The sequence below is a fragment of the Calliopsis andreniformis genome, chromosome 8, assembly GCF_051401765.1.
Source record: "Calliopsis andreniformis isolate RMS-2024a chromosome 8, iyCalAndr_principal, whole genome shotgun sequence".
NCBI classification, from domain to species: Eukaryota; Metazoa; Arthropoda; class Insecta; order Hymenoptera; family Andrenidae; genus Calliopsis; species Calliopsis andreniformis.
Window position 1 is genome coordinate 4,194,069 of NC_135069.1, and position 23,054 is coordinate 4,217,122.

The 23,054-nt window shown below is 42.2% G+C and overlaps 1 protein-coding gene across 3 annotated transcripts in view; it reads left to right on the top strand.

Annotated features, from left to right (window-relative positions):
• Positions 1–23,054, top strand: part of LOC143182135 (glutamate receptor ionotropic, kainate 2) — a 92,799-nt gene that overhangs the window by 29,652 nt on the left and 40,093 nt on the right. For 2 of the 3 annotated variants that reach the window (XM_076382923.1, XM_076382924.1), the window contains exons 3-4: positions 7,377–7,538; positions 18,759–19,010. In XM_076382923.1, the coding sequence (XP_076239038.1) occupies positions 7,377–7,538; positions 18,759–19,010 (414 nt within the window). The remainder of the gene's footprint in view (positions 1–7,376; positions 7,539–18,758; positions 19,011–23,054) is intronic. The other variant, XM_076382925.1, reaches the window with a different exon arrangement.

Below are 23,054 nucleotides of genomic sequence, written 5' to 3' on the forward strand. Positions count from 1 at the left end.
TTCCCCTTCAATTTGCAAAAAAGAGCGGGTCGCTACGATTTTTTCTCGCAAAGTTACAGCTCTTCAAAGTAACCCCTGCATTTTACAGCACAGCGGGTAGTGTCAACATATGACAAAAATGCAGGGGTTACTTTGAAGAGCTGTAACTTTGCGAAAAAAAATCGTAGCGACATGATCTTTTTTACAAATTGAAGGCGAAGAATCCTAGTTTATGTTCCTGTAAACGGCACCTTCGGAAAAAATTTTGGCGATTCCCTGCATTATGTCAAAGTTTGCAATTTGCTGCATTGAAAATTGTCAACTTTGAGAGAGTCCACAGGGTTAGGAAAATTTTTTCTGGGGATGTTGTTTAAGGGCGCATAAAATGTGATCCTTCCCTTTTAATTTATAAAAAAGATCATGTCGCTACGATTTTTTTTCGCAAAGTTACAGCTCTTCAAAGTAACCCCTGCATTTTTGTCATATGTTGACACTACCCGCTGTGCTGTAAAATGCAGGGGTTACTTTGACGTGCTGTAACTTTGCGAAAAAAAATCTTTGCGACATGATCTTTTTTACAAATTGAAGGGGAAGAATCCTAGTTTATGCTCCTGTAAACGGCACCTTCGGAAAAAATTTTGGCGATTCCCTGCATTATGTCAAAGTTTGCAATTTGCTGCATTGAAAATTGTCAACTTTGAGAGAGTCCACAGGGTTAGGAAAATTTTTTCTGGGGATGTTGTTTAAGGGCGCATAAAATGTGATCCTTCCCTTTTAATTTATAAAAAAGATCATGTCGCTACGATTTTTTTTCGCAAAGTTACAGCTCTTCAAAGTAACCCCTGCATTTTTGTCATATGTTGACACTACCCGCTGTGCTGTAAAATGCAGGGGTTACTTTGACGTGCTGTAACTTTGCGAAAAAAAATCTTTGCGACATGATCTTTTTTACAAATTGAAGGGGAAGAATCCTAGTTTATGCTCCTGTAAACGGCACCTTCGGAAAAAATTTTGGCGATTCCCTGCATTATGTCAAAGTTTGCAATTTGCTGCATTGAAAATTGTCAACTTTGAGAGAGTCCACAGGGTTAGGAAAATTTTTTCTGGGGATGTTGTTTAAGGGAGCATAAAATATGATCCTTCCCTTTTAATTTATAAAAAAGATCATGTCGCTACGATTTTTTTTCGCAAAGTTACAGCTCTTCAAAGTAACCCCTGCATTTTTGTCATATGTTGACACTACCCGCTGTGCTGTAAAATGCAGGGGTTACTTTGACGTGCTGTAACTTTGCGAAAAAAAATCGTAGCGACCTGCTCTTTTCTACATATTGAAAGGGAAGGATTCTAGTCTATGCTCCTATAAACGACATCTGCGAAAAAAATTCTAGGAAATCTCAGCATTTCGTCAAACTTTGAAATTTTCAATACGATAAACATGCTTTCAGGTTTAAGACGCTACAGTAGTAGAGGTGCATTAAACTTAAAATTGGGGTACAGTATCTTAGAGTAAAGACTTCAAGCTATAATTTAAGAAGAAGATCCTAATCCTACGATAATTTTTCACGAAGTTATGGTCAGCCAAAGTTAGTCGACTTTTGCCCAAAACTTTTCTGTGATAATCTTTTTGACCAGTGTAAATTCAGACCACGCAAAGCCGTGGACAGTAGTAACTTAACTGAACCACTCAAGAATATCTTCGAAACTTAGTAATTGCTCTGATTAGTCTAAAGTTTCCCTTAAAAGACGCACGTTGCCACAAAAAGGGGCCACCAGCTGGCGTAATAATTCATCAAAGCGACATCGTCGGACAAACTTGCCAGGGTGCACGGAAACAGTGGTATCAAACTGTGTCGTCAGCATTGTACGCCGTCCGACCAGCAAAACGATGTAAAATTCGCAGTGTCTCACGGTCCGCTGGAAAACTGGTCCATTCATTGCGTTCCCTGCTGCACTGGGCCCAGAAGCTCAACGGTGCTTCGCGCGGATCGAAACCGGTCGTAATCCTGAGAATTATTGCACGTTGAAGCCGTGACGCGTGGCGTCGCGTAATCCACACGAACGTCACCGGATTTGTTAGTTTCGTCCATCCCTAACGCTTGGTGCGAATCGGCAAAAACTCGCGACAGTTTCAGCAACTTTGTACAAAATGTCCATTGAATGTAATTGACAGCAAACAAAGATTAAGGGAGAGGCTCATGTGCAGTATAAATATAATTATAAAAAGAGGATTTCTAATTTTGATCTGCTTTAACTATGTTTTATTATATATTCATAATTCCTGTACTTCCCCAGTGGTTAAAGTTCCTTTACCACTGTGGGAGTTTTGGCACTAATGAGTGGTCGAAAGATTGTTATCTTGTCTGACACTGCAGAACGGTCTAACCAAAAGGGGACCCTGTTCTAGAAGAGGACAAGTTTCTCAATGGAAAGGTTCGATCGAGGGAGGTGGACGGAGATTGAATTTATCGCGTCATGACGCGAAATAACAAACTTTAACCGCGACCAACCGATAAAAGTAATCGAAGGGGACGAGAATCTCCGAGGAATCGAGCTTAACTGGCGAGACGTACACCTGAGCAACCGATACAGCGTAAGTAAGATAGTTTAACATGAAAGTATTTCCACGTACCTCGTTTCCCTTCTTCGTGTCCAGGGGATCCCTGATCGATTTCCGCAACGTTTTATCGGCACAGAAATTTCCTCCTATCACGAACAAGTCGATCCCCGTTTCAAGACGATTACGAGCTGTCCGCATTTTCTCTGGGTTCCTCGATACTGTCTACGAGTAGACGTGCTCTTCGATTATTTCTTAGCCAGTACGACGTAAGCATGGCGAGTTCAACATTTCACCATGCTGAGGGTAAATGCTCCCGTTTCAATGGCGGGAGGCTAACTTCCAGTGCTCGTTAAGTCCCTCAACGAAAGGAGAAAGTTAGGAGATTTTCTTCGTTGCTGGAGACGCATGGAAATTCTCGCGAATTCCGGACGTTCGAGGAATCGAATCTAATTTGCTAGTTCGTGGACCACCTCCTCGGGTCGATTAACTTCTTTTACTCGATTACGAGCACTCTTACCGCTCCGCCGTTTTTATTCCTTGATGCTTTTTTGTAGAAAACACAATTTCTTCCTGATCGAGATGAACTTAAAATACGGTTTTGATGATGAGGAATTCGATTGTCAGAATTTCGTCCAGTTAAACTGTTATTGTCTTTGAGTCAAGTAAAAGTGAATACATAGATCCCCTTTTTCGTGGCCTGAGTTGGTGCTGTAACATAAACTGCACTGTGCTACGCGATACCACAATTTTATTTTTCACCCTTTTTATCCTTAGCTATTTCTTTTTTAATCTGAAACAGCTTCGCGAGGTTGCGTCGTTATAATGAGGAGTCGGATAGCGTCGTTAACGAAGCTTCAACAATTTCTCGTCTGAAAAGCTCCTGATTGAAACTACGAGAACACAGAGTATCCCAAATTTGGGAACACATTGAAAATATTTGAATACCTGTCAATTTGGTAGTACTTATAAAATTATTCTCCTGAGTCGGAGAAAAGTTCCCACGCTTCTGTTTTGAAAAAAATCCCAAAAAAGATCTTTTCGTCTGTATCTTCATCTTCCAGCATTCCATCACAAACCGTTCCAACGATTGCAATTTTCCGAGGGTATAAACGGAAAGGAATTTCGCAGGCCACTCAAGGGAAGATATAAAAATGGCCGAGTGAGATTTAACGCTCGTCGAGCAAACGATCGCGTTATTAAACTCTCTCTAGCTTCCTTACGATATTTCAGATTTATCCATCGCTCGCGTTGCCGTGTACCGAGCTTCGTCCACGAGCGTAATCCCACAGAAATGGAGATTAACCTGTGGAGATCCTTGGATCATCTTATCCTAGGCTCATAGGATTCGTAAAGATTATATTAAGGACGACCGAAGTGGATAATGTCGCCAGAATATGAGATTCTCTCTATTCGTGCACTATCAATACGATATCGACAGCCTCCTCGCTGTACCACTTTCGCGAACACCTCTAGTATGTATAACAATGTGTCTAGTGTTCGAACAATCTATCTTCGACTCGAATATTCTGCAAAATCATCTCGAGAATGGATCTGAGCACACGTGAAACTGCTCTATAGAATGTAGGATTCTGTCTAAATTGATGAGATGCTTCAGAGCGTGAAGTTGAAAAATTGAGACTTGTAGCAGAGGAAATGTATTATTGGGCAATTACTTGCTAAAAAGTATGGTTCATTGATTTAATTAAACTGCTGAAATAATGTGCTCTCACAGTAGCTGTGTTAATTAAATGGTTGTAGATTTATATTTCGTGTGTCACTCCAGGCTATAGATACGAATCAAATTCATATCAGCTGAAAGTGTTCAACCTTTCAAACATTTAAATATTTAAATTTTCGAACATTTAAATATTTAAATTTTCAAACATGTAAATATTCAAAGTTTCAAACATTCAAATATTTATAACCACCGCAAATCAAATAGCTCCAATAGGAAGCTACACAGGAAACAATATTTTATGTGAGTAAGCGCGTGAATGGGTGGGCGAGCGAACAAATTTCTTATACCTAAAAACAAAATTCAACTAATAAAGGTAATATCACAAAAAAATAGTTAAATTTTCAGAATTAAAAAATTGATTACATTTAAATCTCTTCACTTCTTTCAAACCATAAATTCAAATTCTTAAAATAAAATCGTCTATCCTTTTAAAGTGTTTTTACGTACTCGCACGAAAACCTTAATTCCAATTACGTACTTCTGTAAAATAAATCTGTGGTCTTAATCTAGAACAAAATTAAATCCCAAACGATTTGCTATCAATCTCTAACTTCCCATTAACACGCCTTTGGCTGATCGAACAGCAGGTGTTCCATCCCCTTCAGCGTAGTAATTTCCGAAAGAAACTATCCCGCCGACCAGGTACTTTAGCCAAGCCCCTTTACCCTCCATTTAAACGACGAATGATAGAGTAGCCCCGTTAAGGGGGTGCTTCTCTCTCTTCGGAAGAAACCACCGCAAGAAGGGGTCTGCGTTTCAACCTAGCCTCCGCACTTATCGCTCCTCCAGAAGAATCGAGAAACACTCCGTAAACTAGTCGAGGAGGAAAGGAACTGGCTTGTACATCGATAAATGGATTAGCTGGATGCACCGACGACAAATACAACCGGAAAGAACCGTCGAGGGAGGTTAAAGGTTCCAAGTGAAAGAAATGGCGCGAAAGGGTGATTCAGTGGCACAATGCTGCGGCAATTCTCGTTTTTCCCTGTTTCTTGCTGGTTAACCAATTCGAGGGATTTTTGTTTCCCCCTTTTTTCGAGCCAGGATTACCACTATTAGACCTCCCAAAGATTCTTCCCTTCCAGCACTGCATTCTATGTGCCACGTTGCTTCCAACCGATGTCTTTTCAAGGTAAAAATAGTATCGAAGATAGGAGCAAGCTCTAACCTTCCTCTGAAGGATGCCAAAGAAAAGGGGAAAGTAGACCAGAGTAAGACTCAAACAGAACTTCGCTAGAGGTACTCGATGATGGGTACGCCTTCAGCACCCTTGTGCGTGGAAAACTTTTCAATGGTGTAGCCAGGGGGTAGCTAACAAGAAATTCTAAAGAGGCTGAAGGACGCGAGAAAACATCCCAAATCGTGAAGATGGCCTCAGTTTTGATAAAAGTCGACCTCTTTATGTCACCATGCTCTGCAGAATAAATGCCCCACAGAAATAGAATCTTTCTTAAAAGGAATTGGAAATATTCTCTCCCTTTGATGGACATTGGGGTGCTTCATTTGAGTATTCAAGTTCGAAACCAGGCCCCGCGATGTGTACATTTCCTTCGGGCAGCTCTAGCATCGAGAAAGGAGCCTGAATGGCATTCTTGACCCACAGCCGCTGGACTGTTTGCAATCGAGCCATTTCAGACGCCTAGTTTCCCTCAAATTAGCACCCTGCATCATCAGTTCCTTGATGGGAAACCTGGTGAAAGCAACGATATCTCGATTAGCAGCGAGTCGTTCGTCACTGTCGTAGCAGCAAACGGCCGAATTCTGGATGCGATGCGAAAGAGCCCTCGTTCTTGAAAATTGATAACGTCTCGTTGTCGGTGGCGCGCTGCTATTTTTCAGCAGCAAGGAGACGATTCTTCAGGGCCACCCTCCGCAGCCCGATTAATGCTCACGTCCCTGCTAATTAATTATGCGTGGGAACGGGACAAGGGACCTGCTCGTTCATGTCGACCTGGATCCATGGATTTCGTGAATTTCCTTTCAAGGAAATGGGTCGGAGCTTCCTGAACATCGCTGAGTCCTATTCTACTTCGTAATTTATCCTCTACTAACATTTCAATTCGGTACTTTATATAAAAATTCTTTCTTCGGGAAATTCGAGATACAGTTCCAGGTGACGTTGAGAACCACTTGCAGCGGGTGAGAATGCAAATTCTCTACTTAGAATTTTTCTACTTCCCTTTCTATATATCGTAGGCAATAAGTAGACGCCTCTATGAAAGGGGAAACCGTAAATGCAAATTCATTTTCCCGATATTCCGTTTCGAGGCACGCGTAAGCTCTTCTTTTTTGCGGGGGTGTTTTCTACCCCTAAGGGAAAAATAAAATTTACCTAGTACACTTCACTGTGATCGTATCTCAATGAAACTTGTTTTCATTTTCAAGGGAACCGCCTTTGCCCCGACCCTCGGTCGAATTCACTGGAACGGTGACAGTAGTGTAAATCAATCATGTCTCAGGCACAAGTAGAAGAAGACACTTGTCGACGACAGACTTCGGTTTTTGTAGCTTTACTCGATCTGCCACTGAATATTTTGAGATCTACGTGCCTCCGAGCTTCCAAGCAAAGCTTTCGAGGCAATGTATGCATGCATTTGTACATGTACAGCAAGTCCTTGACACGCTGACGGCCGCGGCCTCGCTCAGTTTCGAAGCATCGATCAGCAATTAGTAAACGAGTTTGCTTCGCCTCTCGACTCGTGAGGGAACTCGAAGAATCCGCCATTACGCGATTGATGGACTCTCAGAATGCAAATCGGCCGATGTACAACCACGTTGAAGTGCCCACGCTACATAATGACGCGATATTAGTGAAAAACAGCGAGTCAACGAGTGGGTTGCGTAATCATTATTGAACAGCGCTGTCGCGACATGAATAAATTATTTTATATTGTCTGAGGGTGCAAGAGTGACGTGAAATTTAATTGGGGAAGGCATAGATTGTTTTATAACAGCTAATAAAATGCATCTGAGAGCACTTGTCCTTCGGCTGGGGAAGCAGCAGGGTCAGCGGGTTTTAAGTATATTGCCGTGAAAAGGTGCACGTCGATCGCGAATTTCGCAACGTCACGAGCTTCAAATGTGTTCAATGATTCATTTCAGGTGCTATATTCACTCATGACCAAAAGGATAGCAGTACGGAGCTGGCCTTCAAATATGCCGTGTACAAGATCAACAAGGACAGACTTATCCTGCCGAAGACGACGCTGGAGTACGATATACAGTATGTGCCAAAAGATGACTCTTTCCACGCGTCGAAAAAGGGTGAGTTTTCAAATTTTTCGCAGTTTTAATTTCTTATTGTTGAGCAAATATTTAGATATTGAATTTAGATATTGAAGAAGGGAGAATAGATGAGGGTAGGGATTTTAGTTTCCTTTGAGATTATTTTGGGACATCGAGCAACGCATTACCTGAAGCAGAATTTATGGTGGTGACAGTACTTAAGCTGGGTAAGGGTAACAGGATTGGTTGGAACCTCGTTACTAGTCTGCAGATTATTTATCTTCCATCATCTGATGATACATTGTGCTATAGACTACTCAGGCAAAGATCGCTAGGACATCGAAGCTAACTTTTCTGATGCAGATGCTTTCTCAATTAATTCATGGCTTAAATGTTGTACTTGAAGAAAATTGAAAAACATTCCACGCTGTCTGCCGAATTTCATTTACTTTTACTGCCTCTCTGTTACGACAGACTCGATGTGTCCAATCGAGTTTCCTGCAGCTCACTTTACAACGTCTTTAAAGGCCCTATAACGTGAGTCTCTTATCCAACGTACCGAGAAAATGCAAGATATTGTTCTTGTCAAGCATAGAAAAAAAATGAAACAAAAAAGATCTGGATGGAAAACCACAATTAGCTTACCCTGAAGTGAAGTATGAGAGCACTTAACTTAAAACCAAGGGCATCAGATTTATGAAGCCGTCATAGGAACCTCATATCTCATTAATCAATGAAAAGCCTAACACTTACCTCTATAAAGTACAATTCTTCATAGCTACAAACCACAAGTCATTTACCACTTGCCCATATAAAAATCACATAAAAATGTAAGCCAAAAACCGACATATTTATCGCAAAGCTCAGAAACCCTCCCCCTATCTCCATCTCCATTGTTCCCACAGATCAACTTACCCAATTTCCAGCGTCCCAAATTCTCCAAACGTACGATACGATATCGAGGTTAAGCCTGATTCTCCACAAAAATCCCCCGCCTCAAAAGGATGCCGTATTCGAGGTTATTGTCCAGAGATTTCGATGATTGCGTCCTCAGCTTGCATTCACCTTGTCTTACTAGGTTCACGAGTTCCCATTATTCCTGCACTACTCGAAACAGTATCAGGCTCGAAGGGACGACGTTAAAAGGCGAGCCTCGGGATACTGTTCCCCCCAGTGTCCCGCAAGGCTCTTGAGAACAACTGAACACGACCAGTTCACCCCTGTTCGCGGTGTAACCACGCACACCCAGCCGTATGCATGCAAATTCGCTCGCCCCGCGACCGAGATGAACCTCGCTGGACCGTTTGTTTCGCATAAAGCGTTATCTGCGCCCGACCGTCGGGCTTTTTTTACCTTTTTACGGTTATATGCATACGTGCCTCGGATAAACGACATCCGGTTATCGGATCTTCTCTACCGATACTACGAACACGGATTTACCTGGCCGATTCGACCGAAGAATATTAGACAAACGAGAAGGACGCGATACCGCGCTAGGAATATTAAATAAGGTGTTATGATCAGAAAGCAGGAAACTGTGATATGATAGTTTTAGTAGTCATTAAATTCGCTTCGTAAATATTACCTCGACTTCATAAACTCGTTACTAGTAATGAGTCTTGAGATTATAACGAGTGAAAATTATGGGCTGTAGTTTATGCAGAATCTTAGAAAACCTTTCTGGTAATATATTCGCAGAGAATCTCGTGAAGAGATTAAGTTCCCTTCGATGTTCCTACGTGATGAGGATTCTTAACTTCATTGAGTCTAAGTCTGAATTAATATACTACAGAACTGCTTGATAGTGGGATGTTATGTTTTAAAAAAGAGTAGCTAGGTCTGTAGTATCGCGAAGTTAAAGAAGAAAGGTTCATTCTGGTCGTGGAGTTTTTGCTACCAATTCTCGTGGGTTTAAATGTTTAGGTGTCTAGGTCCACAAGTCAATAGACAATCTCTGTCGAAAACGTGACTGGTTGCTTCGGGAACAAGCAAAAGAAACCGGGACTCTGTACAACGTCACGTCGTGTCACGTGTTCGAGAGCACCTCTTGACGGTTCTGTTCTCAATGCCTTGCACGAATAAAGGTCCTTCATGCCGCCGCGGTTCTCGATCTTCGATCTTTTGCACGGAGCACTCTCGGCCGTGAACGTACCTATATACGTGGGAATTCTTCGGGGGAAATGCGACTGTGTGCCATTTTCGGCGACTTACATACTTTCCAAGGAATGAAAGTTTCAACGACTCTACGTCTCCCATTCTACTTAGGGAATTTAAGAGAATTTTAGTGGTCTTCTGTTAAACTTCACTTTATCTGATGAATGTTTATTTGTTTCTGTAAAAGAGACTCGTTGGCAGAGCTGCAATTTCGTTCTCGAAATTTGCAAATAAAAGATCCTACAGCGAGGTCGAAGGGCTCGAGGCACAGATTAAGTCGATCGTATTTCAGAGCGGGTCAACGACGTTCGTGCAGCCGCTGCTCTTTTCGCAATTTAAGCTTCGATGGAGCAGCATCTGCGTCGACCCTATCGCGTCCAGAATCGTGCAAACTCCGCTACCTTTCTGCTTCGTAATTTCGATCTTAGCGTCACATCGAAGATTGTAGTCTCAAATGTTATCAGTTAAATACTTGCTGTTTTAGTGTCGCTAAAAGTGATAGAAATATTTGAACCGCTACAAAGAACAGGTAGATCTAAAGGCGTCGAAGCGTGGACCAAGTGTCCTCCTTGAATTGTATTTCCAGACGATTCTCCCGTCTCTAAGAAGGAACAGGTTGTCCAAGAAAGCTTTTCATTTTCCCGTCCCATTTGCAGTGTCTCTTTCATCGACTCACGGGTTTCGTGAAACAAGAACAATCGCACAGTATCGTTTCTTTTTCTTGAAACCGTTCTCCTCGCCCAGACTACAGCCTCACTCACCGTTTCTCCGCTGGGAATCCCTTTCATCTTTATTTCCCTGCGGAATAAAGATTTTTCGCTCGTCAAAAGTCCGCCTCGTCCCGACGCGTGCGGCGTTGCGCCGGGTTGCTCGGCTTTCACCGAATTTCCTTTCTGCTGTGACACCAGTCACGCTCGCATTACCATGAAAATAATATTACCAGGGAAATATTTTCAGCTCCACAGGCTGGCTTTTACGAAGCCCCCGAGGCTTCATATCTGTAACTCGCTTGCTCCATCCCTTGTTATCCTCGCCGCTTCCATCGATTCGATTGGCGTCATTATCTCCGTTCCCGTTTCTGCGAAGCTATTCTCATAGAAAAAAAACCGCTTCGAACGTTAAACGTCGCGAACATCCTGCAAAACGCTCGACTACATCTGTATATCGTACTTTCGCACAAGTTCATCCTTTGATATCGAACTCCATTCGAGGCTCCGCTTGATTCAGGGTCGTGACTCCAGCGGACGATGCCCACCAGCCGTTATCAAAACGTACTTCTGCTGCAGTCGAGGGCGCGCCTCGTAAGCCGCTTTATCGGCGCTTTTTCAAATTTCGTTTCCTCCTGCCTGCAGATACGTCCCTTTCGCCAGTCGATTTCGCTGGATGAAGGAATCAGGGTAAAAAGGGAGGGAAGAAAGTCAAACTTTTGCAGAGTAGATACTGACAGAGTATCGACAGAGGTACATTTTCGTCAAATCTACGTGTACGTGTGATCTTCGCCAAGTGTGCAAGGCTGTGATGCGTTGTCGCTGACGCCATGCTTTGAGATCAATAGGAAAAGAGGATTAATATTAATAGAATTCAGAAGGGAAGAAAGATCCTAGAAACTCTTTGGACATACCAGGCACAAAGGAAATTCTCTAATGCATTATATATTCATGTGCAGATTCTTTGTAAAGTGGAGTCGAAAATATATGAATTCGAACGACTCGCTCGATAGCCAGAACCAGAGACGTTCTCCGACAATGTATTGATTCCTCCATCAAGGAAGATTTAACGCACAATTACTCTGATTGAATAAGACTGACTAACTCTCCAGAGGCTACTAGAGAGAATTCCGAACATCAAAGGACAAATCGACGCTTACCACCTCGTTAAGGGAGTTGAAATGAGAGCTGCAAGGAGTGACACCTTCGTGAAAGGATACACGCGCCGATCCTGTAGCAGCTGCTGACTTTGTACCAGGTTCTATATCTCGACTGCTCTATCTCATTACTCTCTTCAAAAAGCAAACTAACATTTGAGAGAATTAGGATTGGCAATTTACCAAGACCTAGCAAATTTACAGAACAGAATTTTTAAAATTGCAGCTGTAGAAATGGGTCGTGTAGTAGAATTGCTTTGTACGTTTCAGAAATTTTATTTGCTGAGCAGAATTATACAGAAGTTCGTCTATTCAATATTTCCTTAGGAGTGAGCACCGAAGATGTTTCTTTTGTATTATCTCTCTCAACGCGTGATCCTCATCGCGAGGAAGCTTAATAACGTCGAGGTCCAACGAAAACAGCGTCTCGAGTTTCTACCAATGCTTTCCACCCCGGCGCCGCATATTTTCTCGGCAAGTCACGCGTGGCGTCGATTTCATCCATTTCCATATTAAAAAACGATTCATGAGCGAATATTCGCGCGACAAGCGGCCTGGAATAACGCATCGAATCGAGAGACCATCATAGCATCGATTCACAATTATCAATTAACATTCGAACAGCTCGCTAATGAAACAGAGCGCGAAAATTGTACGAACGCTATAAAATTTTAATTTTTTTTTTTAAATAAGCACCCTCATACAAGAGTTCTCTCGCACTAATTACAACCGACTGTGCAGCCTGAAAATTTTACAGTTTACTTTCCCTATCCTGTGTAACTTAGACTCGCAAAGGGAATGAGGAAATGAAGGAAGGGAAGATTGGAATAAAAATTGGATAGAAATAAAGAAAATATTGCGGCTAGTAGAATGGAACCTTTGCAAATTTTACTCAAGTTTGAAGCCAGATTTCCCAAGAGTGACTCAAGCCTGCTGACGAAGCATCGAAACCTGATAAATTTGCGAGGAACGCGCGAAGCTTCGAGGACCTTGTCCGACAAAGATCGCGAAGTTACAATCGAGCCAGGTTTATGGAGATACTCCTCGGGAGCGAAATATCGCTGGGATGTATCTGGCCCGTGTCTCCAGGGTGTTTTTCCTTGGCAAACGGAACACTCTGCTTCAACGTATCTCCAGTCCTTTGTGTCCAGAGTGGATTCCTTGGCAACAGTCCGACAAATCCGCCCCACTATCGGGAATAATTGTGAATCTCGCGGCTGACGTGGCGCGTTCTCGTCTCTGCAGGCGATAATTCAGTTACCCTAGTCTGTGGCCAGTGGACAGAAAAATATCATAGCTTTCGTGTGAATAGGTCGTAAATCGATCGGCATCGATGGCTATGAGTCACCTGTTACGCGCGCAAATAATATCGGACGAGAATTTATCGACTACTCTACTTGTTTGTTTAAATCACTCGTTATGACGTTTCGCGCGGAATTTATTGGCAAGCGATGGTCGCGTGGACGCATGGCAATGTACATGGGACACAGAAGAGCGGGGAACCTTGTAAAAGAAGGGACAAGGAGGATGAAGAGAACTGGGGAGTACTCTGAAGAGTGTCTAGGGATTTAGAATGCAAAGCTCTTGGATGGCTCTCTGAGATTCGCGTATCGATTCCGTGAGCAATGTTGATATTGGCACCAAGTATAGGGAGACAATTATAGATACACTATGGCTGGTAGCCAATCGCTGGGAATATTTAAAGTTTAATCCACTTTTCTCTTATGTTAAAGCCTCTTAAAGTTCCAGTGTGCTTGGTATCGCTAATTCACTCGAGATGTCAATTTCTTTTACGTCCTGTGCTTCTGGTGATTCTACAATGTCCAACTTGAAGAATGGCACAATAGTGGCTTTGCAATGCCCACATTTCCAAATTATCTATTGCCCTCAATCTATCGAACGCAGCATTCGCTGGGAAAACATGTAAATTCGCGTCCAATGTCCTCATGTTTCAGCCATTCCATGTTCACGTGAGTTGCCATAAAATACAAAGAGAATCTTCCCGAATTCCAGTGGAAACACGCTCGGGATTCGCCAGGCGGCAAGTGGACCGTAACCTTTACGTGAAAAAGCTGTCCCAGCCTTTATCTCCAGGGGTGCTCGTAAATTCCTCAGCTGCAGTCGGTCGGGCTAAGCGTGGCCTTTGAACTATAGGACTTCCTCAAGCGTTCTCAGTGGAAATCGTCTTCTTCCGCACGACGGAAAAGTTTGGACGACGGTGCCTCGTGAAAAGTGGGAAACAGAAGGGTCTGTTAACGTCCTAGGGTTCGACAGAGTTCCAGGCTGTCCGTTAGGAAAATTGACTTCCTACTTTGCCTATAAATCACTATGAGAACTTTTTCGATACTGACTTCGTAAACAAATTTCAGTGGCTTCCATAATTAATCTCCACTTACGTGGTCTTCTTTTTCGGTTCTCTTGAAACTTTGAATATTCAGAGATGTTATTTAAAGACGTAGGAGTTTTTGTTCAGAAAAGAATCCATTTCTTTTGAGAATGACTCACCCACGTGTTTGGCATTGCAAATGCACTCTTAGGAAACTGATTCATCTGAGATCATCTTATTGAGGGAAAAGTAGAATCTTCCTAACTTTAAGTAAGTAACTTTAATCTTCATCAGTTTACTTTCACTTGTATTAGTTCGAAATTCGGCGCAAGTTATGACGAAACCTCCCAAAAGGAAAATTCAAGTAATTCAGATTTGAATATTTGAAGATTTTAAAATTTAAATATTTGAATATTTGAATATTTGAATATTTAAATATTTGAATATTTAAATATCTGAATATTTGATACTCCCTTTGACTTTTAAATGAGACTTCCCTCAATAGTCCCTCAAGGATGTTCTCCACTGGTTCTAGGGGAATTAACGGCTCGGTTCTGTTGCATGTGCGTTGCATTTCCGGTACACGAGTGGTCGATCCCACGTGGCGTGGGATTACGAATTTATTGGTTAGACCGTGGAGCCGAGAAATTGGATTTTTCCTGTCGGACCATTTTACTGAAGCTATGACCGACCAATTCTTGGTGACTAGCGAGATCGATGCTGGTGCCACTTAATTGCTTCGGCCCTTAACCTCCCCCACTCGGCCTCATCCCCACCCCCTGAGCTCTATCGTCGATGATGTAATTACCAACGCGGATGGTTAACGACAAATTTACGAGAAGCTTATCCGCAACGATCTTCAGGCTTTCGAGTTAATTAGCCAAGAGTAAATTAGCAGCCACCTTGAGACGCGGATAAAAATGCGATTCTTTTACCAGAGAAGCTATGACATTCGAAATATTATTAAAAATGTCGCGTAGAATCCAAGTAACTGGCAACAATGTCAACCTGACAAGCAGAACGTCGGAGAAAAAGCTCGAGATTTAATTAAAAAGTTTAACTAAAGTTGTAATCGGTCGGAGTCTCCTGAGTGTTCTGTCCTCCTATCGCATCGCGATTCAGTGCTCAGCTTATAGGGATCGCTTGCTGTCTGTGTCCAGAATACGAGCTTACATCAGAGTTTTTCCTTAAATTAACGTTGTTGCACAGAATTCATTTCTCTTCAGCTAATGTTACGCCAAATAGAGCGAGCGTAATTCGCGGGACGTGAATTTCGCAACTCACGCCAGGGATAAATGAAACGGATTTTATTTCGCGCGAGAACCGCGGTCTGTTGAATTCAAGACAAAAAGGAAAACTCGTCGCTCGGAAAATTTCCATTTGGTCCCGACGGCCTTGTGAAAACAAGAAAGGTGATTAAACGTAATTTCGCTCAAAAGTTACGCCGCCCCACCTCGAAGTATTTCATGAAAAAGTGTTTTGTAATTAGGCTTGTTTCGCCAAGTTTCAATCTCCCAGAGGGAGCAACGCGTACGGTGCTATTTTAAATGCCATTAATATTGAATACCTTTTTAAATCGTGAACGTCGGCTCTGTTTTATCTCGGTTCACGTATTTCCAACGCTTAGAGTTTGCACAAACGGCGTTTTAACGAAGCTTTCGCGCTCCTTCTTTAATACATTATAAGTTAAGTTCAGAATTTTGAAGCACTTGATGGAGTTCTGCAAATATGGTTCTTTATGAGCGTAGAAGTTACCTTTTCTCGTTCGAAATATACTGTGTACTTTAGTCGATGTGTGAGAATGTAGAATGTGATGTTTAAGAAATTACTCATCAAGATTTAGCTTAAGAGTATCCTCTTTTTCTGAGGTCAGTGTTTCACTGAAGCAAATAGTGTTATGGTAATTTTCTGTAGAATACTTTAACCCTCAGAGCAGAATTTTTAAGAATTAATTTTTTCTGGCTCTACGAGATCATTTACTTAATCTTAAATATCTGTATCCCGATTTTCTCCACTTAGAATTTTATACGATTTTATTTTCATGATCGTGATTTCTCAGCCGGCGAATTTATTGATTTAATCCAATCAGATTCTTATCATGACCTTTACAGTGCCCTTATCGTCACTCTTTTATTTGTCTTCATTCATAACCAGCCACCTGTTCTGTCGTTTTCATCTGCACAAGCCTACGGCGAAATCTCTCGGTTCAAAGGGCGCGCTAATGGGACGGATATTAAAAAAGAAACGGAACAGGGAACATGCTGGAAAAGCAAAGTGAAAATGAAAAGGGCCGCAGGGTAAACGATTTCAGAGGTACGCTGCATTCGAGGAGTTTTTTCCACAACCCAAGCAATTACTTCATTAAATCGCAAATGAGCTATTCCGCATGAGTTGTTTATAGATCCTTTAATTCCCTTGGGCCACGAATTTCCTCCATAAACCAAACTTCTCTGGTCAGCCTGCCTACAGCTGAGGGTTGATTGAACTGTTCTCAGAGGAAAAGTTGCTGAAACGTGGCTGCTCCTTCTGCTTTAGTGCATCGCAAACCGAAATTCATTTTCCCCGGGTAGATTTGATAGGAAAGAAAAATGGCCCAGGACCGTGTGTAACTCGAATATAATGACCATAGCGTTCAGGGTGCGAGGCGATAATGGACCACCAAAATCTCATTATCTTGTCCCCTGAAAATTCATTACTCGTTAGCCTGTTCCCTCTGGTTGCCCCAGGAGCGGGTAATCGAAGGAACCCTGGCCACTAAGCCTCATAAATTATAGGCACGTTTGTTATAATTTAGAGGACACGTGTCACGTTTCATGAGGCCGTCCCATAACAGCTTCATCATCAATATGTAGCACAAGAGATAACGTGCCTTCGGTAATGTCTAACAGGAGCAATAGTAACTATCGCTTTATTTTATCTCCTTAACGTAAAGCACCGTTCGAAAGTCACTTGAAAGTAAGTATATAAGTCCCTTATACCCGGAACTCTTCGAATACTTGAAGGAGCGGTCGAACTCTGAGAAAGATTAAGCGACAACGGAGGAATTTGAGGAGAGGATTATTCTCCGCCAGAGCTTTTCATATTCCTTGGCTTGCAAACCGTGAAGCCTTCTTTCTACCTAAACGCTGTTAAACTATAAATCACTTGCCCTCTGAAGTCGAGTTACTTAAGTCACAGGATCATCATTTGCTATCTTCAACAGCTCTAAAATTATTCCCCGAAAGGGACACGAACTTTTCAAGTTAAAATCTAGGCTCTAATACCACGCAGACTTCCCTTAAACTTTCTCAAGTTTTATCACACTTCCCTTATTTTGAATTCAAGACGAATCACAGGAACATCGTGGTCACGATGAGAGGATTCGATCGCAGAACGTAATCCCTTTGTCCAGCACGTGTCTCGGGCTTCCGAAACAGTCGTTGCTAGCACACAGCCTCGCGGAAACCGCTGTTTCCAGCAGAGCGCTCAAATCCGTGCGCCCCTCTCCCCCTCTGTAATGTATTAAGTTTGCGACACATAAGGAACGTCTGTCCGAGGATCGAAAGGCGAACTTGGGACCTGAGCGTAGCTCAAGTCGACTGTAACAACCGCTGTAACTGGAGCTAGATAACCGCTCAAGTCCAGACCACTAGTCGGTCATTCCACCAGCTCTTGTAGTTGTGTCCTTACATGGCGCTGCAAAGACTGTGGGGAACAGGTTTACAGCAGACATGATCTCGCAACGAGCTTCCTCGAGCGTTTACGCGATATCAACGGGGGCTTTGGGTTGCTCGTATTAACGTGCCATTAGATTCCCCTGTGGGATACTTCGCAGCGGGAACTGAGGTATTTATGGGGGGGAGTGTTTAAATGCCTCTCGGATGGGATACAATGCATTTAGAGTGGCGCAGGGAATGGAAGAGTTAAGTGAGGTTTTTCGAATCGAGTGCTTCTATTTTGTGGTGCTTGAGGGATTCATAGCTGTATGCTCTTCGCTCCTCGACCACCAGAGCAACGTTGTTAACTGTTAGTGGTAGTCAATACATCTGTGAGTAAATAACAAATTGTGAAGATGCAAATCTCACGGTACAGTAATTTTAATACTTAAAACAGAGAAGCGTAGGATAATACTATGTCTGACTATGTACTGAATGTATCTACTGTATTCCAATGATCTATCTGAATATGCACGAACCAATATCTAGTGTGATGTATAAATTAACACAGAAATGCTACCTTTACAAACAGTATGTATTCCAATGTTGTGTCTGGTTATATACGGGCCATATCTACTGTCAAGTGTAAATTAATACAGAAGTGCTTCCTTTGTAAGGGGGATATATTCCAATAATCTGCCTGAATATATACTAACCGTATCTACTGTGAGGTATAAATTTAAATACAGCAGTTTTGTTCATAAACAGCATATGTTCCAATTTTAACGGAAACTGGGCACATTATACATTTTATCAACTTACCAAACATATTTTGTCGGTATTATGAAAAAGATGTCCGACAAAGCGCAACATCGTTATCGATAATAATCGACATTCTCTTTCGTCCTCGTGACAATCTCGCCTAGCTATAAAGGAAATTTACGATGCTCGTCGACAATCTCGGTCGTGTGTTCGGCTTAGCGAGCCGTTAACGCCGCATTAACGTCGTTCTCCAGTCGTTCTACGCGCCACGATCTTAATGGGCCTCGCCGATTCCACCCCCCCACGTAATGGTTCATCGAACGTACGCCCAGGTGAAATTACCAGAGGATGGCTAAGCAGATTCGCGGCTCCCCATAACGAGAATCGAATGGAGGCAGCTAAAGCTGGCCGCGGCTCGCTTTGTCAGCGCGTTTTAAACGATCGCGTGTTATTAAACCCGTACAGCGCCGCTATGGACGCTGACTGATCAGTCTTAATCGATCGTTTCTCTGTTGCAGCGTGTCAACAGGTCAAATACGGCGTGCAGGCGGTATTCGGCCCCTCGGATCCCATCCTGGGCCAACATATCCATAGCATCTGCGACGCACTGGACATTCCACACCTGGAAGCCAGGCTGGACCTGGACACGGAGGCGAAAGAGTTCAGCATCAACCTTTATCCCGCACAAAATTTGCTCAACGCCGCTTATCAGGACATCATGGAGTTTCTCAATTGGACCAAGGTCGCTATCATCTACGAGGACGACTATGGTGAGTCACATTCAGAAATTTTTCTGGCTTCGAAGAATAGGAAAATTATTGAACAATGGTATATGTGTTTGTGTGAAAGCTATCAAAGAAGTAGGTGAAAGTATATGCAGAAAGATGGAGTCGATATATCAAGTTTTTTGGAAATTTAATTTCTTGAGTTAACCATGAGAAAAAGCTTCCCACTTGTTGCTTGTGCCTTCAAACTTAGTGAAACACTACTACGTATCAATAGTAGGTAGTATTCCTGATATATTGACCCATTTTTAACGCTTTTGTAGCACACAGTCACTGAAATCTAGATAAATGTATTTATATCTCATGCCTGACCATACACGGTCTATACTACTTACCGCGTTCTACTCCTTGCGCACAAAGTTACTATTTCACAAAACCTCTTCACAGGGTATTTTCGTCTATAAATTTTGTTATCTATTGTCACAAATTCATTCAACAAATTCTATAGAGAGGCTTGAACATCCTACACCAACTTGTACTGCAGAGCAAAATCCATCTACCACGATTCTTCTCTTCTTACTCTCCAGAATAATACGTGTATTTCTTGGCATTGCCGACAGTCTTTGTTTCCCTAATTACCATCTTCCGTGTTCCTTGAAAAGCAAGGGATTCGCCGGCTTGAAAGCTTTCGGTAGTAAAAATGAACAAGATCACATTGCCAAGTGTTCTTACAGATCCCCGCCGCGTCGAGCCACCTTTTTACCCTGGACATTAAAGGGAATGCATATTCATAATCCACTCGTTCAATGCTAGTCGGGACCGTGAAACAGTAACAGGTTCGTCCTGGAAACTTTCAACTCGGTATTTTCTATCGAGTGGCATAAAAAGCAAAAACGAACTTGCTCGAATATTAATTTAAATCGTTCAGAGGAATCAATTGTCGAGAATGATTGGAAAAAAATTAGAAGAAACTTTGATTTGAAATGAAGCTTGAAAATCGACCTCTTCAATAAACGAGAAGCGATAATTACGTCGATATTCCCTTACGTTTACACGGTTAGATTATCAATTTGCACTAACTAGCCCTTTATAGTAGGGAGTCCCATTAGCAACAATTACCGACCTCAATAATGGAATAACGTCGATTAATAACGCTCGGCACGAGGCGCAAAAACCGAGATAATGGGATTTGTTTCATAATGAGAAACATCGTCTATCCAGGCACAAGGAAAACGTCCTCCTGGGAGGGAATGGTGTCTAATTAATTCGCGAAATGGCGCTTTAAACTGCACCAAGGTTCCTTCCTTTCGACGCGTCAGGGTCTGCATACCACCATTCCTTACCCTCGATCTTCGACGATGAATAATGTAAGGGGCTGTGTCGGATTGTGTAACACGCACGTGCACTCTCTTGGGTGCTAGGAGAGTTTCATTCAGCTTCGATTATTTCATCCCATGGAAGTTTAATTAGTATTCGGGACTTTGAAGTTACTACAATTACTCCTCTTAGATTCAGCGTGACATTTGCTGATCGTACTAGATATGGATTTTATTTCACAGACTCTTTATTTCGTTACCTCGTGGTTACAAAAATTTTAATGAACTTAACTCAAGGTAAAAAGTAGAGAGATAATGGCGTAGTCAAGTTTGTCTTTCTAATTAAACCTGGAATATTTGGCTTCACGTTCAGCACACTAAAGGATTAAAAAGTTCTCTACTATTATCAGTAGTAGACTGACGATGGCTGTGTACTCATGGAAGATTTAAATGAAGAGAAAGTTTAACATATCCGCAATGAAGAACCTAACCCAGACCTAACTAAGACACTAGAGTATTTACAGAAAAAAAATTAAATTATTATTATTATCTCTTTCCACGTCTGTTGATTAAAAAATATTCTCATCGCTTCTTTCGTATCGAGCTGTGGTGAATTTCTGCCGCATCCTTGGGCTCCCACGAGCGAATCGCAAGGAAGGGACACCGTCAGCTTTCCGTCGCAGTGATTTAGCTACCGTGCAATGGGTACATGGCAGATGGGATACGTATTCCCAAGGTGGCCACTCGCAAATCTCGCCCAGTAGGTTACGGAGCGGGAGAACGTTCCTTGCCACTTTTTCGACGATGTTCCGAAGGATCTTCGCCATCTGCCGATAGCTGCTACGAAGACGTGAGTCTGCTTTTGACGCATCGGTTTCACACAATATACAGCACATTTTTCGTCTACCTCGATGAAAATAAGTCGTAGACGTGCGTTCAGGTACATGAATCGCGGATTCGAGACCTCGAAGTGCATTTAGAAGTTCTCTGGAAGAATCTCAAGAAATTCATGATTCGATTCTTCCTTCTTCCCTAAAGTGGACCACTCGCGAAATTGAATAGAGGTCGGGGAAAATCGATAAAATAATTACTTTTCAAATCTTGCAACGTTTTCTAAAAGCACTTGTAGTATTGGAAAGAATTTGAAGAAGGCTGAAACTGAAAAATATTTCTCCGTTTAAGTGTAAAATTCAGACTTCTTTTGAGGCACCCTCTCACCCATATTCCCATTGTCCAGGCTGTTTCGTGGGAAACGCGAAACGAAGGTTGAAGGAATAAGAAGGATCGAAAGAAAGGATTCGAGGTACGATGGGAAGGGGCAAGTCTTAGAAGTTCTACAATGGGCTGTGATGGGTCGAGTTGAAGGTTCATTGGCGATTCTCGAGGCGTAAGGAAACGGGATCCGGTTGTCAGGATCAGGGGAAGGGTCGAGATGGTCTTAGTCCTGCATTTTTCGACGCTGTTCGGACAGAGATCATAGACTAGCTGCTTTGTCTATTTCCGTTTCCAAAATGAACTAAAAGAAATGGCTATTTGATAAACCTTCCAACCTGCATCAATTTAATTCAAGTGGCTCTGTTTAGAATAGACTTTATAGTATTAACCAAGTCCATTGAGAACTTTAGAAAGGCCATCATCGATTCTCTGAAACAAGGAGGCCAGAAATTGAAGCTTCCCTCGCACCCTACGAACTTTACTCATGCGTACCTTCGCCAACCCGGAATTATAATGTTAACGTAAATTCAGGCACAAAGGAGGCAAAAGTTACGTCATTCCCATGTGCAAGAATGTGTCCACGACACAAAAGAGAGTCGTAAGCCCCTAAATTTTCCAGTAAATCGCACAAAGGGTCGCCAGCAAAGGGGAACTTTTAATGGATGTACTCTCAGTCCTTAATAAGGTGCAAACGATCAAAGAGGCGAAATTAAGACGCGTAAGTGCGAGACTCCCACAAGGAACAAGAATTTTCCGCTAGGAAGAGATTCTCCACGATGCCTTGCTTCTTCCCGCAACCTTGATAACGCTGTAGCTCAATGAAACAGACGCTGGATGCTCTGAGTAACGGGGGTTAACGTCGACAGCGCGAAATAACGAAGGAGCATCGGGGAAGGGTCGCATTAAAGTGTTATTAGGATCGTTGAAAGTTCCCCTGAGTAAATGGAGACTCTAGACGCGTCTACTTTTAAACACTTTTGCTACACCCTGACAGTAGCATATCTTTATGTTGGGTAAGGTTGTAGAATATCTTGGTGAAAATTAATTACTCCACTCTGTGGGAGATCTTGTAATAGGAGATCTTGTACAAACGATTTACTTGATTTTGGAGCGAAGTCTAAGTTGAGACTAAGAAAAATTTGAAGATTTGAATATTTAAAGATTTGAAAATTTGAAAATTTGAAAATTTGAAATTTTAAGTATTTAAAATTTTGAATATTGAAACTTTGAATAATGAAAATTTGAGTAAGCAGAGAAAAATTGCATTTCTTATATTTGATTGAATATTCGAAAAGCTATCAAGCAGAAGCAAGTACACAAATCCAACGTTTCTCAAGTTTCCATTAACTAAACTTCGGCAAAAATTCCCGAAAGGAAATTAAAGTTGCAGATTCCTTCGGAAATCGTCGTGCCCTTTCCCTTTTCCCGCACACGCTATAAGTCACTCGAAGCAAAGTCGTTCGACAGATTCCAACGAGTCACATATGCGTTCCGCTTCGACACTGCTTAGGCTCCGTGGTTACACGACTGCTGGAATCGAAAGTAGAGGAAACGCGAG